This window comes from Linepithema humile, chromosome 7 (assembly GCF_040581485.1).
Source record: "Linepithema humile isolate Giens D197 chromosome 7, Lhum_UNIL_v1.0, whole genome shotgun sequence".
In the NCBI taxonomy this organism is placed as follows: domain Eukaryota; kingdom Metazoa; phylum Arthropoda; class Insecta; order Hymenoptera; family Formicidae; genus Linepithema; species Linepithema humile.
Window position 1 is genome coordinate 4,576,974 of NC_090134.1, and position 18,009 is coordinate 4,594,982.

Genomic DNA, 18,009 nt, shown 5'->3' on the forward strand with positions numbered 1-18,009 from the left:
TGGAACATATTTGTTATCGAAAAAAGTATAAAAATGCGTTGAAAATAATTTAGAAAATATGCAAATATACTTGGGATTCTATGAGAAAATTTTAAAGTTAAAACTTGGTGTAAAATAGATTGCGCATAATAAAATAGCTAAAATTTAATATTTACATTTGTATGACGCGCATTTGTATAATGCGATAGATGTATGCATACAAATGCTTACCTGTTTAGTACGGCATGTATGACATAGCGCATAAAACATTGTAATGCAAATATTCTACATGTAGCTGTTCAAATTCTTAGAATTTACTACAAGAAAGATGTTATCTTGTTCGGAAAAGTAGTTTTATGTATGAAAGATTTAAGAGTGTCAACATTAAATTTACGAGTTAGAGGAAGACGAAGAGTTAGAGGAAGGGAGAAGTATGGCGGAGGGGGAGCGAGGCAGGAGATAAAGAAAGCCGGAGATAAAGAAACAAAGGCAAATGCGTTGCGTACGTTTCATATCAAAATATATTTATGCGTAGATAATAAGACAACCATGAAGGTAATCTTGTATCCTAGCATCATACGTCAGTCATACACCAAGGCACGCGTGCGTAACGTCACATTCACACTCGCTGCACGCCGACACACGCGGTCGCGCTCCTTCGCGTAATTAAATCGCTCGCGCGCGGGTATGCGTACGATATGTGCGACCGTGGCGAATGCACGGCGCACACCGGCTACCGCTGCTGCTGCTGGCTTTTCTCGCTGGCAACGATTTGCTTTACATACGAGCGACGACTTCGCGAAGATGAAGCCCTGCTTCATACGACTGTACGCTTATTACAGAACGATCAGGTATATCATTCGGCTCTTCCGCCTCTTGATGATTATATCAGCCCCTTCGGCCTATCTCGCCGCTAATAAAATATGCAATTACAACAATTCGTCTCTCCCGACGCATTCGCGGTACGCGCGGTATCACACACGCATACACATGTTAACAGAATCACACACGCATGCATACGATACTGCTTGACCATTCTCCGGTCTCTTCTCTCGCGCACACACACACACACGCACACACACGCGCGCGCGCGCGCGCACGCTTTCTTGCTTCTCTTCTAACAAAATATATTAGCTTTTATGTACATATACGTTTCGAATATAATAATAATAAAATTAATAAGAGCTATAATACAAGAGAGTGTGAATGAGCGCTCGTATTGTGTTGCTCGGCCGCACTTCGTCAAACACGAGCGCGAAATCGAAAACTTGGCGAGAAAAGATGAATATTGAAAATATTCATATCGACATCTCTCGTTGATACGAGTCACATGTGATATAGATTGTCGTGTTTGCGACGTGTCTCGGTATGACTTTTGTTTTTTTTTTTTTTTTAGGTACTGGGAAGGCGATAGTCTAAGTTCATTGATTTAATGTTATCTAAGAACCGAATCTAAATACAGCGCCGTGTGTAACGTGTCTTTCGCATTGCAGGTGTGTTAGCTGTCGTGTCCGTGTTTCATGTAGGAAGGTACGTGTACATGCGAAACGTAATATACAAACTAAAGTGAGAATGCGCGTGAATCATCAAGATGTGATTTATCCGAAATGTTGGCCGCCTCCGTGTTGCGATTTTGCGCGTTCATCCGAGATCGGTGGACCACCCAGTCTTACTTATGTAATCTATAAATTACAAGGGAGAGGAGATAAGAGAAAATAAGATATTAAAAAGAAATAAAACGCAGCAACGAAAGAAAATGAATGAAAGCGAAGAAGAAAAACATTGCTCCTTTCTTCGCGTCTTTCATCGATTCTCAATATTATTTTGGAAGATCGTAACATGGAGGCGCGCTTCTTTGTCGTCGAGTTATGCGATTAATTTTGCACGATTTATCGACTTTCGCCTCCTTTTATCCCTTCGGTATCCGAAATTAATTTTCTTTCTCGAGCGAAGAGCTATTCGTCCCGCGGGCAGAGGCACTTCTCTTTCCAGCACGTGAACAACGTCGATTGCGTTTCCCAACCGCCGCAAGCTCGCGATGAAAAGCTCGCTCCACTCGATCGCTCTCCTACGCGACTCCCCTCTTCTTCCTCCCACGCTCGCGCTTTCGCGGCTCTGAAAGCGAGCGACGACGACGCATGCACGCACGTGCGCTCCGCGTACTCTATGTCGAGTGAGATATAAAGGATGACGAGTGAGATATAAAGAGGACAGAAAAGAGGCAGAGAAAGAGAGAACAAATGTACAAGAATGAGCGAGTTGAGAGTACGAGACGGAGAGCACGAAAGACGACTTCCTCGACGATGCACGCGGCGTCGTGGGGGGGAGGCGCGGGGGGAAACGGAAGACGCGACTGACTTTGTCTCACAATCGGAGGAGCCTGACGGCCCAGGGACGCGAGTCAACGACAACGTCGTCGGACGACATCGTCCCGAACGACGACGACGACGACGACGACGATCGCGCGGTGATGTCCGCGTGCTGCTGCTACATCGGCGCGACCGCGTGTTGCTGAAATTGGTCGAGGTGCCTGGAGAGTTCGCGATGCAGTTGCTCGGGTGCCACGCCGACGCTGCTGAAGAGTGATCTGAGCACGTTGAGCTCCTCGGTGAGCAGTTCGATCCGCTTCTTCAGCAAATCGTTGTCCTTCACCAGCAGCTTCACCTTCTCCTCGGTCTCGCGCGACCGCACCTTCGCCTTCTCGCGGCTCTTCCTCACGGCGATGTTGTTCCTCTCCCGCCGCCGTCTGTACTCGTCGCTCGCCTTGTCGATGGCCTTGGTGGTCTTCCTGGCGACGTTGGCGGTAGCGTGATGCTGATGAGCCATCACCGGCCCCTTCATGGGGCCGCCTCGTGGCGGCGGCTGATGAATCGGCGCGCCCGGATGACTGCCGGGCACCGTGGATGGCGTCAGGGTGGTGAAGGTCTGGCCACCGTTGGCGAACGGATTGTTCGTCACCGGACTGTAACCATTGGGCGGATATTGCGGACAGTGGCGTCGATAGTCCGCCGGGTCGAGCGGCTCCTCCTTGATGCTGGGCGATTCCGAGCTCGAGCTGTTGCTGTCGCTGCAGCTGTTGCTGCCCTGATGATAGCTCGCCCCGCTGTGCACCGGCTGCGGCATGTAGGCGAGCGTTGTGCGCGGGTAGCCGCCCGTCCTCACGTGCTTGACGGCGCCGCTGTTAGCGCCGAGCATGTCCAGCAGGCCGTCATTGAAGTGATTGTCGTCGATCAGATTCTGAAGATCCAGCGAAATTTCCGGGGTGTTGAGATCGGTGAGCTCGCCGGCGGCGGCACAGTGCTCGGCGTACTGCTGATGCAGGGTCGCCTTGCTGGCGGAGACTTTGCTTATCACCGCGCTGTTCTGCTGCTGATTATGATTGTGATTGATCTGCAGCGTAGAATTGTTGTTCGTCGCGGCATTGTTGTTCTGATTGCTGGTATTGTTGTTGAGCACCTGGGACTTCTTCAGTTCGCCCGCACCCTGGGCCTGGACCTGATGGGCCGTTGAATCGTACATGACCGGTGATTCCATCGTTCACTCGCACATCACAGATGGGAACTCTTTTTGCGATTACACCAGAGGAGGACCACCTGTATACGTCCGTGCGTGCGTAGAAACGTCGGTCGGCGGTGCGCGTGTGTAGCGTCCGCCTCGCTGCTTCTACTTGTCCGTCCGTACGCTACCTCCCTCTCCTTCGGCCGACGTAGCGCGTACTACGTCGTCCGTGGCGAGCCGGCGGGAGATGAGGAGAGAAGACACCTCTCTCGAGGATCTCTCTCTACCGTCGTCGCACCGTCACCGTCGCGTACAACAAACGTACAAACCTCGTTTCCTCGAAAACGCACGGCGTCGCAATTTTTTGACACTGTTCCAAGTACTTACTTAATGGTCCCCGGACTTATATTCCGAGACCTCGAGAACGGCGGCCGCACGTTCCGTCTGTCGACGACGTTGTCTCGTTAAACTGCCTGTTTAAATGTCGCCGTGCGTCAACGCGGTTTACTAACGCCCACGCGCGTGACTGTCGCTTCTCTATACGTTCTTTCGCCTTTCGCACTCGGAATACACACAGGGGGGGCCGAGAGAACGTGCTTGAGAGAACCCGATACGGCAATACAGACCACATGAGAGTTGGCGCGCAACTGAGCGCCTCGGCGGCATGTCGCAAGCTTTGAATGTGGTGCACGCCGCAAACCGCTCCGCGCGTCATTGCGCTTGCGCTTCCCTCCACTCTTTCCGCTTTACGCTCGCCTCCTCTCGCGAGCGGTCCTCTCGCGGAGGGACCGAACGCGAAGCGTCCGCCGCGCGCTCCTCCTCCTCCCATCCTCGCAACGTTCGCTTGCGAGTTAGCTGCCACTTCTCCTCCGGCTTCTTCTTCTCCTCCGGCTCTCGTTTTCCCTCTCTCTTTCTTTCTCGTTCACGCTTTTTCCGCTCGCTATCCACGCACGCCTCTCTCTTTTTTCTCGTTTTCCGATTTTCATCCTTTTCCCATATTTCCCTTCTCGTCTTCGACGTAATTCGGCCGTCTTTTCCTCCATTCCCCTTTATGTCCAGTCCATTCCGGTTCTCTCGAGAGCGTCACATTTTTTTTCTTTCTTTTTTTTTGCTATCTCTCATCCTCTGGCATGCTGCGGATCCGTCATAACTCCGCGCGACAGAAAAAGTTTTCCGGCGCTTGACTCTCCCGCTGCCATTCGCGCGATGCTGTGCGTACGAAAGGATAGTTTTTCTTCCATGCGCGATATACGGATTTCCCGCTCGTATTTGCTTCTATTTTTTCCAATGTAATCATTCATTGTTGATCACCGATATATTCAATTGTGAACTGAATTGAAATTAAATAGTAAATAAACTTTGATTTCAATCTCCCAAAATACACATCAATTACATATTCAATCGTCATTTAATTATTATTTCTATCAAAAAAATTATAAAATTTCATATCTAATGCGATGTACATTGTATGACGAAAAATCATTGCACGTATTATTTGACGCTCTGGAGATAATTTTTTTTTAAATAGCGATATCCGGTATTCATTCTTGAGTACGATTGAAAGTATTTGCAGCTGATACGAATGTCATCGTTTGCACGATATTGCGCAATCAGTGGTAATCAATTAAGTAGGATTTCAAATGTATTTTTTTTCGAGATTTTCGAGATTTGCATTTAAATTAATCTTTATTATAATTAAACCTTGTGTTAATTGGGAAATGCTTAAAATACACCTGAATGAAACATACACATTAAATCTTTAAAAGCTATTAATTTGCAGTAAATAAGTAGCATCTGCGAGAAAACTATACAGTTGCGTACTATTTCTGAAGTTTTGGACTTAGTAATTAAGATCTGTGATAAAAGATTATTTACAATTCTTTATTGAATTAGATTAATAACAGGTCAGATTTTGTTATCTTCTGGAATTTATGGTCATTTTTACCACTTTAGAGCATGTTTTACTTCCTTATTTATACTTTAGCTTTGATTGACTTATCGATCGTTGCAGTTCTAAAATATTTATCTCTACTCTCTCTTTCCGGGAAGTTCTTCACGCAAAATTTTTTTTAATTTTTAAACCGTCCATCCTTTTCCAATGTTATTGCTAGATCAGCCAGCTAAATTAATTAATTAATCGCCGAATAAAACTGACTTCCTGTGAAGATAATTTTTTAAGAAATAAAGAACTGCGCGAAATGCATCGCGATTGAACGTTGTCGTCTCTACGAATAGGCGAATCATTGTTGCGTCATGTTTTGATTGTTTATCAACGCGAATTTTTATCTTAATATCGTGCGCGCAGTAGTTACGCGTACGTTGATCTACGAGCCAACGCAGGCAGACGTATATTAATCGCTGAACGATGATGAGTTTCTGCATATCACTGACTCGCTTGCGTCGATACTCTTGTCGTTATCAAGACACGTAAAAAAGAAAAAAAGAAAAAAAACGGAAGCGACTTTTGCGCGATTCAATTAATACTAAGATTCGATCGCGTTAACATCCCTTTACGGATCTTACTAATTAAGCGTCTTATGCGTTTTAAAATTTATATATATCTCTCTCTCTTGCACGTATATACATTATATAATAACTGATTATGAAACGAGAATAATAGAAACCTGCAAATTAACACGCTATTAATTTTTTTATTGTACTGTTTTTACGTTCAACATATTTTCTTCTTAAATGAGAGTGATTTTATTCTATGACCAAAATCTCTTCAATTTACTTAAGAAAGTATTTAATTCATTTTCTATCAATTATTTATAATGTTAATAGTTTAAAATAATAAAGAGTAATAGATTTTATATATTTCATCATATATTAAACAGCCTGCAAACTATAGATTTCTGACTGTACAAAGCCGTAATTTATTATTATTTCCATTGAAATGTTATTCAAATTTATTATAATCTAACATTTTATATTCTTACTAATACAGAATCAAAAAGCTCATATATAAATATTAGTTTATTTATAAGTTTATTTTATGCATATTTATATATATTATGATAATTAAAATTATCGTCAAAAGTAATCATAATAATCGTCAAGAAAAATAAGTATACAGAATTATTTCAATAAATATTAAAGTCAACTTAAATTTAATTTATGTTTTTTTATCATTATCTTCAAAGAAAAGAATAAATAATCAATTGTCAATGAATAGCAGTTAACTTTAACTAAGATTGGATTATATGAAATCACTATGAAACACACTCGCTTATCGATTAATTAATAATATAAATTTTAACAGTAGTAATAGGCATGCCAGGACGACACTGGTCAGACAACTGCAGTAACTTGCAGTAGATGAGGACGATTTTTGTGTGATCGGTCGTGCCATCTAGCGATACACATACAAACGACTTCTGTCGGTATGACATACGCAGATCGACTGCCGCCGAAAAGACTCGAGTTCAGCCGAATTTCCTCGCCGTGATAGCGACAACAAAAAAATTCGTGGTGATCGTGTAAAAAGTTTTCGGCGTTACGTATTTTTCGCATTCTCTCTCCAGAAGGGTGCTGGTCTCAGTCACATTGCCGCCTCGTCCAGGATTCGGCGGACCATCAACATCACAAAGTAAGGAGCGCGTGCTCGCTGTGTGAATCGCCTTCGCGTCGCGCGTTCGATCCCGCCTGTCGTGTTGTGGGCCGTGTGTTGTGTTGGGCCCGTGTGCGCTTTTTGACGGAATGGCCCAACAGACGCATGATGTTATGAAGTGTGCGATTTAGCGCGAACCCAGCACGCAATCGTCCACGTCAATTCGTCTGTCGCGAGATGATACGCTTCGCTTCGCGAAGCTCGACCGACTCGCGTCGCCGCGTCCCGTTTGCTCGGTTGTCGAGACGTCTTTTGGCTTAACCTACAAAGGATCGAGCGCGAGAAAATTTGTGCTTGCACGCTTCCGTGAAGTTCGTTTTTTCGTACTTTTTATTTTTAAATTCGATATTTACGATGCAATTCGTAGAAATTGTTTTGCGAACGTTGTTATACATTTTTTATTTGACTTGTGATTGAGCATATTTTTTTACGATCGTCTTTTTGTTGTACTTTGCTTCTATTTATTGTGTTTATTTTTATTCTTGTGTATACAAATACTTAAGCACTTAAGCAGTTCTGATCTTGATTAGCTAATGTTTGAATGTAATATTGTTTGTAGACTGCGTAGTCAGGCAGGAGTTATAGGGCAATCTCAGCATTCACAATGGCGGGAGAGCAGCAGCAGTTTTTTCTTAAATGGAATGATTTCCAATCGAACATGGTGTCATCGTTCAAGCATCTGCGAGATGAGAAAAGCTTCACGGATGTGACGTTGGCTTGTGATGGTCAAACTTGCAAAGCACATAAAATGGTCTTATCTGCCTGTAGTCCTTATTTTAAATCCTTGTTAGAGGTATGTCAACTTAAATATTACTAATGTTACAACAATTAACTACATACAAGTATATTAATTTTCTGCTTCATATGTGTTCCAGGAAAATCCGTCCAAACATCCAATTATAATTCTAAAGGATGTTGCGTACAGCCATCTGCAAGCCATTCTAGAATTCATGTATGCAGGTGAAGTAAATGTTTCACAAGACCAGCTACCAGCATTTCTCAAAACGGCAGACCGGCTTAAAGTTAAAGGACTAGCTGAAGCTCCCGGTGCCATTAAGAGAGAAGGTTAAAGATGCGCACATCATTATGGTATGTTTTTGATATTTTCTTTCTGTAACTTCTGTAACTTTAGACGAATCTTTATTAAATAATTTTCCAATCTGAGAACTATTCTACCATTTTATCGAAAATTTTACCTTCATAAGCATTTGATTGTTTTATGGTTTACTTACTGTGTAATTTACATATTTTATAAAAAAGAGGAGCCATAGGAATGTTGCAGCATTTGTTTCATAGTATTATTTTGGTGTTACATCGATTTATAAATTCTACATGAGATTATTCGACTTGTTAATTGAACAAATTTATTATCTGTAAGTAAAATCAAACATTCTATCGATGTAGGGAAAGATAAAGTATTTATCGCTACAGGAGAAAAAGGCGAATAGAGCAAATGTTTTCTTTTGCAGGTCTTTGAAAAGCATGTGGACTGAAAAAAAAAACAATGTAATAATGTAAAGTGATTGCAAAACACATACACATAACACTGACATACACATTACATCTATAGATATATGTAAAAAAAAAAAAAGAACACACTTTGTGTGCACGACCCAATACCCTCCGGTTCATGACTTGGATCAACACGTGATGACAATGTAAAATAATGCCTTTTTCTTAATCTCAGTTAATGTTAACGGTTGTACTGACAGTGTGTATGCATATATACAAGTAGAGATGAGATGTTGATGTTTGTCTTGAACCCATTACGCCACATTGCGACGACAACAATAACAACAACATTGATTATTTTTTTAAATCGAAACGCCACGAGGCGCGAATAAGTGGGTCGCGGTAGTTTATAATACATACTGACCGGGGTAGTCTTGGTGGATCAAGTTGGAATTGTTGAGGACACCTGTTATAACGCCCGTTTTTTTCAAGCCGATCTACCTGACTCACTCAGCACTCTCATGTCGATTCCATTTGGTAGATCTATTCACGAAGTAGCGTTGTCTCGTTTGCCTTTTTCAATCATTCTCTATCATCAAACTGATCCCGAGGTCCAGTCTGTCGAAATGTGAAAGTTTTGTGTCTTTTTTATAAATATCTACATATATCGCTTTCATAGGTCGTTTTCATGGAACATCTGTTTAATCATGGTTTCATCATTATAAAGTTACGTTAGAGAATCGAATCACACAGGGCATTAATATCCTATAATCTCGCACCAGATTACGTGTAAATGTTAGTTGAATAACGATAAACGAAAGTATTTTATTGGCATCTAATCGGGAAGTTCTGCTTCTGTCGTGGATAGATTTGCGAAACCCCCGGCAAATCATTTAAAGAATGTCAAATCAAGTTTACTGGAAGTAGTAACGTACGTTTGGTAATGTACATTCGGTTCTCTTTTGTCCACATTGCGAAGTGTTAATATTTGTATTAACATTTAAATGTTAATATTTTGGATGTCGGTCCACTGTATAATGTAAGCAGAAAAGAAAATAAGAAATATTGGAATTGTTCTATTGCAATCAGTCCCGTACAAGTTACCTCTTCTAGTGATCATGATTTTTTACTTAACCAAATACTGCCAGTATTTGTACCGGCGTATTCACAATATTACCGATAGACCAAATTTATTTATGATAATAATATATTAAGGGTTGAATGTCTTAAATCGAGGGAAGGTTATTGTAATATAAGCAAAGCAAATTTTTGTAAAGTTGGAGCGCACAGTTCCTTTTCCCTCCTGAACAGAACGCTCGGAAAAGTTTAGAAAAGAAGTCAGGAAACATTATCGAGTCAAGGACACAAAAATTGATTTGTTTTATTATATATTATGTTTTCTTTATCAACGTGCAATCAAATATCAATCCTTCGCGAACAGATCAATTTGGAGGATAGAGAATTTCAGTCCTGAAATAAATTGAAATAAAATTAAATTTTCAAATATACGCGGTTAAATTTGATGCAATAAATAAGCGCACTATAAACATTATAAAATTTATAGTGCAGGTATCGAATGTGTTGGCAATATCTCGATGCCTTCGCGAAGGGTTAATATTATTCGAATTTTTTTATTTATTCAACAACTTGGCAATGATTGTAAAAATTTAAATTTTCTTTGTTATTTAAATAAGTCCCTGCTCATAATTCCTGACTGCTGTTACTGTTTCTTGTAATAACATATCGAGGATTTCAAGCGTTTCGTGAGTTTTCCTTGCAAGTTAATTATCCTTGTGCCTAATGTGAGTTTATTCCAACATGTTTACAACCTTTACTTGGATTGTATGCCGAATTAGCACGAGTAAACTCCTACGAACATTGAATATCGATTTAGGATCGCACACATTCACGCATCGAACGTCAGTTATATTTTGCAAAATTTTATTGTAGCGCATTATTTTCTATCGATTTTGCTTCGGATGTTTCTGTAAATAGAATATGAAATGGACCTGATAGATCTTTACGGTTTCTAAGAATGGTTCACCAAAGAGAACTCACTGTTCGTAAGAATGTTTCGAGAATGTTTCGAGAACTCTACATGAGAAATCGCGAATCGTGTTATGGAACTTTGTTATGGAATCAAGGTAAGCAAGTTGTCCATAAAGATTTTTGCGTTAACAAGGATAAGTTCTGATAATTAATGGGACCATTCACATTAAAGCGGCATTAAAGCGATGTAAGAGTAGATTGCGAACATTTTACGTCTTCTCAGAATAACAATTCAGTTATTTGAGTGTTTCATATATCTAGCTTCATCATCTTTTGCAGTCATCCGATAGCAATATCGAGTAAATAAAGATTCGACGTTCATTCTCAGTATTTAACGCAGTGTTAAACGCGTGTCAAAATAAATGGGTTCAGTTCCTACAGTTAATACATTTGCCGGGCATTTGGTGGTTGAATGTGAATAGTTGTACCATGTACATTTGCTATGCTGTAAAAATTTGGAGTACAATTATTGTAGAATAGAAAAATCTCACATAGGAGTGACTGTTCGCGCTAAGTTCACGATTATGTCATATGACCTTTTCTCGCTACATTTCTCGCTTTATCACTTCCATGTTTATTTTTCGCATTCGAGACTCTAGATCGATTCCAGATCGATTGGCTTGCAAAAGTTATCGGAGCGAATCTCCCCCTCTCCACCCTCTCTACATTTCGTTATTTCGTTTCGCTATCCGTTCTGAAATTCGAAATCCTTATTGAAATAATAATTATCGTTACTTTTACGATTATACGACTCGATGATGATTATGATATGATGATGTTGAGATATAAAATAAATTGTGTAAATATACCATTTTTTGCACATAATTATCCTTGTTGCTCCGTGTCTTGTGCACATCCTTTATTATCTATCAGTCTTCCTTAAAGCTAATTGCTAAATCGTAAATAAATATTTAAGCCAATGTTCCAATATAATTCCAAAATTATATTCTTTGTTATACATAAGGCGTAATTTTTTTCTGCATAAAACGTAATACATTTGTAATTATAAACAAAGTATGATATAACGTATAAAAATGTAAATTATTATATTTTACACTATACTTAAAAAAGCTAAATTATATTCAAGTACTTTCTGAGGTAGAAACGATCTTGCATCTGTTCTAGTTTTTCAAACATGCTTGCTTCTTCATTATAATTCAGTAAGCGTGTCAAGTAGAAGTGACTTATGGCTAGTCCAATAGTATAAAAACTGTTCCGTACTTTCAAGTGGGTATTTTATCTTCGCTCATTTTCCAGATGGCTCTGTAGAATAAAATATCGAAAATATAAGCGCGAAACATTAAAAATAATATAAAATATTTCGCAGTAAGTAATGATCCACTCTTACATGGCGTTGGAAAATTGAAGACCGGATATCTTGGCGCGAAAGGTTCATTGGCCCCGTGCACGTAATTAGATTCGTCTTGATCTTTGATGCTATCCGCTCTTTGCATACATTCTTCATAGGATGGAGGTGCTAGATATAGAAAGAATCATTTTTTATCATTATCCTCCTTTAAAGAAATAATTTCACAAATTCTTGATTTCAAAATCTAAACAAGTTGTACGGAAGTTATGTATGTTTTCTGACTTTTAATTCTCCAATATAAAATTATTTGTTTTCTGTTGCAAATATTAAATTTCGAAAATAAAATTATCGATCGAAGAATTATCAAATTTTCGATGAATTGTGGTTTATAAAGAAAAAAAGTATCTACTTACGTATATCCCACTGATTTGCCGAGGTACTGGGTTGATTCGCAGAGGTAAAACCTATCGACGGATAAGGTGGTACATTTGGTGGTCTATAATCTGGAGACGTCGGCATTGGCGGTGGTGGGTCATAATCGTATTGCATAGGAGCTGAAGGTTGCGGTATAGTCTGCGTCTGAGGCGCGGATGTAATTATTGAATGTAGCGGAATCGTTCCGATCAAGATCGGATAACTTTTCGTGATGCTGCAATGCCTGTCGGAAATTAATTTAAAAAAACATAAATCTTATTCAATTCTTTTTGGAAATAAAAAATGATCAAATATTTCTTGCAAATAACTTGTAAATTAATTTCAAATTTCGGTAATTTTAGAGAATTAACAAAAAAAAAATTATAATGCGTTTATATTGTTTCCTGTTGTATTTTGGAATGATGTATACGTACATTCCTGAAACGTGAACTGTAATACGTAAGGTGTACTTCTGATCTATTATACTGCAATATTCCAGTTGGGATGGCGGTATTGGCGGAACTTGTAATCGTGACACAACCTCGGCATGTCGATCAAACGGTCCTGCACTTTGTGTGGCTTTCACGACTGACTTATCCGTCTTGGTTGTATTATACGGTGCCTTCGCGTGGAATTCTAGAGACTTTATAAACAGAAAAAAAATTGTTATTTTGTTAATTGAAAAAAATTATTATTTTAGTAAAAATTAGCTTGATAGATTAAATTATAGGCAGATGGTCTATCGATGATATATGATCAATAATTACTTTGGGACATGGAGATATTAACTGGAGGGACTAAATTAAACCTACCCGTTCTAATTTAACGCAGATCTTTGTCACGTCGACCCTGCTGGTATTATCAAAGTTAATTATTGTCTCTATTGATTGTCCTGGAACGAATCCTGTCATCGGTATTCTGAAATTCGCCTTTATCGCACCCATGTCGAAACAGCAAAAGCAACAAAAGCTTTCAGCCGTTTCATCGTCTATGCCGAGCTAATGAAAAATATTGATTGATTTTAACGAGATCGTTGATATTTTATTTGTGCATTTTTATTTTCGAGCAATTTCATTGTGTTGTATTGAAACAAAGAAAGTGCAAACTTATTTTACTCACACATTGTTGACTGTGAGCATTCAAATCGTAAGACGAGACCACGGTGAATGCAATTTTGCTCTCGTGATCAAATCTCCATGGTCTATCAATAACAGCTTTCGTCGTATATCTGATGTGACCATGCGTATGTTCGAAGCTGCATGGTATATTGTGGGGCAATGAAAAATTGAAAGGATATTTATGAAATCCCGCTGGCATCACCACTTCCCCATTGCCTAAAATTAATAATAAACATTCTTATTTGTTATGCAGCAAATAAAAATGTTTTATCGTCCTAATTCGCAATTAATTCAAATTAACGGTTAATTAAACTCAATCGTTTATCTGAATATTCGTTCATATATGTTATTGCAAATTTTTCTTGCAAATGTGTCTTGTAAAATGTAATGTCTTATAAAATTACCTGTATTTCCCAACAAGTAATAAGTCAGATTAAAATATTGCTCGCTCGCTTGAAAATGGTCAACGTGGGTGTGACTGCGTCCTTGAGAATCCTTCGTAGTCCTTCTTCTCTCCCAGCTAACATTAGCTTCTCCCTTAATTGACAATTTTACCGCTGCAAAAATATCTTTATTTTTATCTGTTTATTTTAGATTGTGTTAAAAAGTATCTTATATATATCTTTTTTGAGCATTTAAAGCAAAAAAATTTGTAAAAATTAATACAGTTGAAAAAATTCCTGAAAATATTTCTAAAATGCCAATAAATAATATATAGTCAGTCAATAAATAATATATAGTAGAAACAGCATAATTGGAATATATATATATATGTATATTCTCATGAAAAGTCCAAACGAGAATAAAAAAAAGATTTTATTAATGTTTTTCATTCACAATTTACGAGATATATAACGAGAACTAATACATTAATTCCAACAATGTTGCGTCACGATGGACTCCACGCGAAGTTCAATGTCAGTTGAAACTTATCAATAGAATTCGCAGACACGTAGCATAACCGTGCATTATATAATTGATTATCACTGGTATGCACAAAGTAATTGTAAGAATGATAAAATCATATATTATGCTCCCGAATAAGATCAGTTTTTAAAGTAATTTAAGTGATGAGCAATTAAGATCATCTTCTGTCTATTTTTAAGTTGTTTACTGTTTAAGTTCTTGGCTTTAGGTACGCAGACTGAAATATGCATAGTCAATTTCGAGATGTTTGAGAAATTAAAAGCATTTAGAAACTCATGAGCGAGAATGACTTTATAAAATGTAGCACTTGTTATCACATATAACGATAGAGTCCCGGGAAAAATGTATTGATACATCATATTCTAATACAATATTAATAATGATAAGAATGAGTATAATAATAGCGAACAATAATAATTTTAATAATTGCGATTTCGCTCCTGAGATGCACAATAAAACGAGATAAGACTTGAGTGAGTTTTTGTATTTAAACTATCAGGATGCGGTTTCTGATATCTATAACGTTCTGATATCCATATACAGTTTATCACTTCTTATTTTTATTTAGGTTACTCAATTTTTAATATATATTCTTTTTCAAATTGAATTTATAAAGTGCGAAACAAAAGTCTTATAACATTGCAGTAATATCAGTGTCACGTTTCGCACATGTGGTTCTTAACTTATGTTGCCAAGTGACGTCATACCAAGCGTCTGACAGGGAAGTCTTTGTAATTGACAGAACCCTACGGCAATTGAGCAATCAATGACAGAGAATGTCTGATACCTCATTTTTTAGTTTTGAGAATAAAAGGTATCGATAGCATATCGTGCAATTTATATTGTATAAGAACGATTGTATAGAAACTATTCTTTTAAACACGTATTACACGTATTTAATTAAGTTAAATGTGCTTCAATATAATTGAAATTTCTAACTTAATTAATTAACGAGATCATTGCATTGCAATTAGAATAATTAATTTTTTATTCTTCTTTTTTACAGAAGTGCAAAGTTTTAAACTTTCAAATCCATTTTTTCGAAATGCTATAGATACCACATGTACTTATTACTGAAATTTCTTCGTTACTCCAATTTTTCCTACAGAATTTTTCCTGCAGAATTGGTATTAAGATATTATATTTATTCTCACATGTAATTCAAACAACATTCCTCACATTGAGAACCTGTTTTTCCCTTCTCACGACACTGGTTTCACACTGGCACGCATTTTTACACACGAATATACGCGCACTTCGACGACGGGACGCGTTCGCTGGCGCCCGACGCTCCTGCAACGCGGCGCCGTCGTCGTGATCGCTCGATACTGCTTGATCGCAAACCTCAAAGCGGCGACACGTGTTGGACGCTATTTACCTCTGACAGTCTTTACTCTGGCTAGATCGACGATGACATTGCCGGTAACGAGTTCGCCGGGTGTATAAGTTGCACCCGACCGATCGAACTCGATGCGAAAAGTTCTCAGCGACGGCATCTGGATATATGTTGAAATCTGGTTTTCGAACCGGATTGAGAGGAAAAACGATCGACCAAAAGTCAAGGCGAGGAACACCGGATACAACCAACACACACGACGTTCACCGACTGATTGCGAGTGCGATCCTCCTGCGTGCCGCTAGTACCGCGTGTGCTGACTGCTTATATTGCCAGACCGACGCCAACGAGCGTCAAGTCGTGGGCGCATTCAAGTCAGCACCCCACCATAAATGTTATCAGGGCGCGTGATGATAGCTCCGTAATGGTCTCTCTAACTATACTTGTTTTTGTTTAACTATTCATAAATTACTGAGAATTTCAGTGAGATAAGATGAGAGGACATCTGTAGAAAATTTTTGGAGCAATATTTTCAAAAATAATTTCGAAAAGTAATTAATGTAGGAAATATTTCACAGAACAAAATTTCTCGTTATTTCTCTGCAAAATTAAAAAAAAAAATTATATCTGTATGATTGAATAAATCATAATAAAGATATATTTTTCTAATATAAGTTTTAATAATAATTAGGAATTTAATATTGCACATAACTGCAAAATATCTGAATCATATAATGATCATCCCACGCAACGGGGGATGTAAAATTAGCTTTCATAAAATGTTAAAAACATGATTCATTGTTCACTAACTAATATATGTCGCATGTAGTTATATTGTAGTTAGATAAAAATGTTATTCTTCAACTCCGTGTGTGGAAAACCAATACTGCAATGCATACTAGAAATACTAAACACGAATACGTCATTGTTGTACGTCATAGTAACGTGAATATTATCAATCGACGAAAATCATGAGTCATCAATCTTATTTATAAAAATAGGTAACACAAATACAATTAGTAGATAAGATTAGCAGATTAGATCACTCGATATATTACGCATAGTGATGTCCGCTCCCCTTGGGACCGTATTACTGCATCGCGAGTGACGTATTTTTATTCTTTATCGGACCATTGGGAATGCGCTATTTCCGCAAATGAAGTATTTTTGTTATTCGTCAGACCTACTAATGGTCAATCGATGTTACGCTGCATCGCGTGTTCCACATTTCTATGCAAGTTTATTAAAGCTTTATTATTCGATTGTCTTAATCGGTTGATGAATCGAAAATAAAGATAATTGTCAGAAGCAAGCCCAGATAATCAATCTGATAAATTAGGAAATAATTCTTTCATATTTAATGCGGATTATTCCAAGCAAAGGTGATTGAATGGTAATTGCATGCATCAATACTTTATCTTTAAATTCATACTGTACGCATTCGCTATCTGGTGGTTTCTGCTGCTACTAACTTTGCACTCGTATGATATGATATCCGCGTGAGTTATGCGGCGAAATCGATATTCTTACAATAATTAAATTTTTAGTATTTGTTTTAACTGATAGGCTAATGCTTCCCTTTTTTTAACGAGAATAATTCCAGAAACTTATATTGAAAAATTTACGTCACGTGTAGTGCAGAAAATATGAATGCAAGCACGATTATATACTAATAATAGTTGATTCTCAGTGAGACTTATATAATATGCTACATGCGAAAAAGAAAACAAGAAAAACATTACAAGATAGTTTTAAAAATAATGTTCTTCCTTCGAATTTTGAATTCTTTATTTTCTGAATCACTTCCTTCCTGTACACATTTTATACATAAATTTAAATTAAATGGAAATAACTTATTATTATCAGAAGAAAACATGTTTCATCTGATATGTGGGGAGTTATATGAGATCACATAATTTTCATTTAATACTTTTCAGGTGAATCTGTAAGAATAAAATATTGATAACGTAACGAAACCGACAGAAATAATAGAGATCAATTGATATAATTATCTCACATGGCGTTGAGAACTTAAAGACCGGATATCTTGGCGCAAAGGGCTCATCAGCACCGTGCACGTAATTAGATTCGTCTTGATCTTTGATGTTATACGCTTTGTTCGTGCAGCATTCTTCGTATGATGGAGGTGCTAAATAAAAGAGACAATTTGATGTTAAATTCTCGAATTTAAAATTAAAATTTAATAATTTTCGCTAACGTAATTATACTTTAGAATTTTGATGTCCGCGAAAAACAATTTTGAATTATAGTTTTATGATATATGAGAATTATTGATTTCGTTCGATATTGGCAGGAT

At 38.1% G+C, this 18,009-nt stretch overlaps 4 protein-coding genes across 6 annotated transcripts in view; 1 reads left to right on the forward strand and 3 right to left on the reverse strand.

The window, feature by feature from the left end:
• Window positions 1–482: 482 nt before the first annotated feature.
• On the reverse strand, window positions 483–4,791 carry LOC105668437 (slow border cells). Its single transcript, XM_012360827.2, has one exon. The coding sequence runs from the start codon at window positions 3,511–3,513 to the stop codon at window positions 2,467–2,469; it is 1,047 nt and encodes a 348-aa protein (XP_012216250.1). The 5' UTR covers window positions 3,514–4,791; the 3' UTR covers window positions 483–2,466.
• Window positions 4,792–6,838: 2,047 nt separating this feature from the next.
• Window positions 6,839–11,396, forward strand: lolal (lola like). 3 transcript variants are annotated; one of them, XR_001100097.2, is made up of 5 exons: window positions 6,839–7,066; window positions 7,647–7,880; window positions 7,963–8,176; window positions 8,348–8,460; window positions 8,557–11,396. XR_001100097.2 is itself a non-coding variant. In XM_012360828.2 (4 exons), the coding sequence occupies exons 2-3, from the start codon at window positions 7,692–7,694 to the stop codon at window positions 8,155–8,157; spliced, it is 384 nt and encodes a 127-aa protein (XP_012216251.1). In that variant the 5' UTR covers window positions 6,841–7,066; window positions 7,647–7,691; the 3' UTR covers window positions 8,158–8,176; window positions 8,557–11,396. The 3 variants fall into 3 exon arrangements, 2 of the variants coding, with proteins under 2 accessions (XP_012216251.1, XP_012216252.1); XM_012360828.2 differs by lacking the exon at window positions 8,348–8,460 and having other exon boundaries at window positions 6,841–7,066; XM_012360829.2 differs by lacking the exons at window positions 6,839–7,066; window positions 8,348–8,460 and adding an exon at window positions 7,101–7,398.
• Window positions 11,397–11,510: 114 nt separating this feature from the next.
• On the reverse strand, window positions 11,511–15,992 carry LOC105668512 (arrestin domain-containing protein 17-like). The gene is made up of 8 exons (XM_012360936.2): window positions 15,735–15,992; window positions 13,834–13,986; window positions 13,431–13,645; window positions 13,124–13,309; window positions 12,746–12,954; window positions 12,311–12,555; window positions 11,937–12,065; window positions 11,511–11,851 (listed from the first exon to the last, which is right to left on the reverse strand). Coding segments are annotated over exons 1-8 (1,257 nt in total). The 5' UTR covers window positions 15,853–15,992; the 3' UTR covers window positions 11,511–11,849.
• Window positions 15,993–16,684: 692 nt separating this feature from the next.
• Window positions 16,685–18,009, reverse strand: part of LOC105668247 (arrestin domain-containing protein 3-like) — a 115,854-nt gene continuing 114,529 nt past the window's right edge. Inside the window, exons 10-11 of the mRNA XM_012360494.2 lie at window positions 17,710–17,841; window positions 16,685–17,635 (exon numbers count right to left, since the gene is read on the reverse strand). Of these exons, the coding sequence (XP_012215917.1) occupies window positions 17,616–17,635; window positions 17,710–17,841 (152 nt within the window). The 3' untranslated portion in view covers window positions 16,685–17,615. The remainder of the gene's footprint in view (window positions 17,636–17,709; window positions 17,842–18,009) is intronic.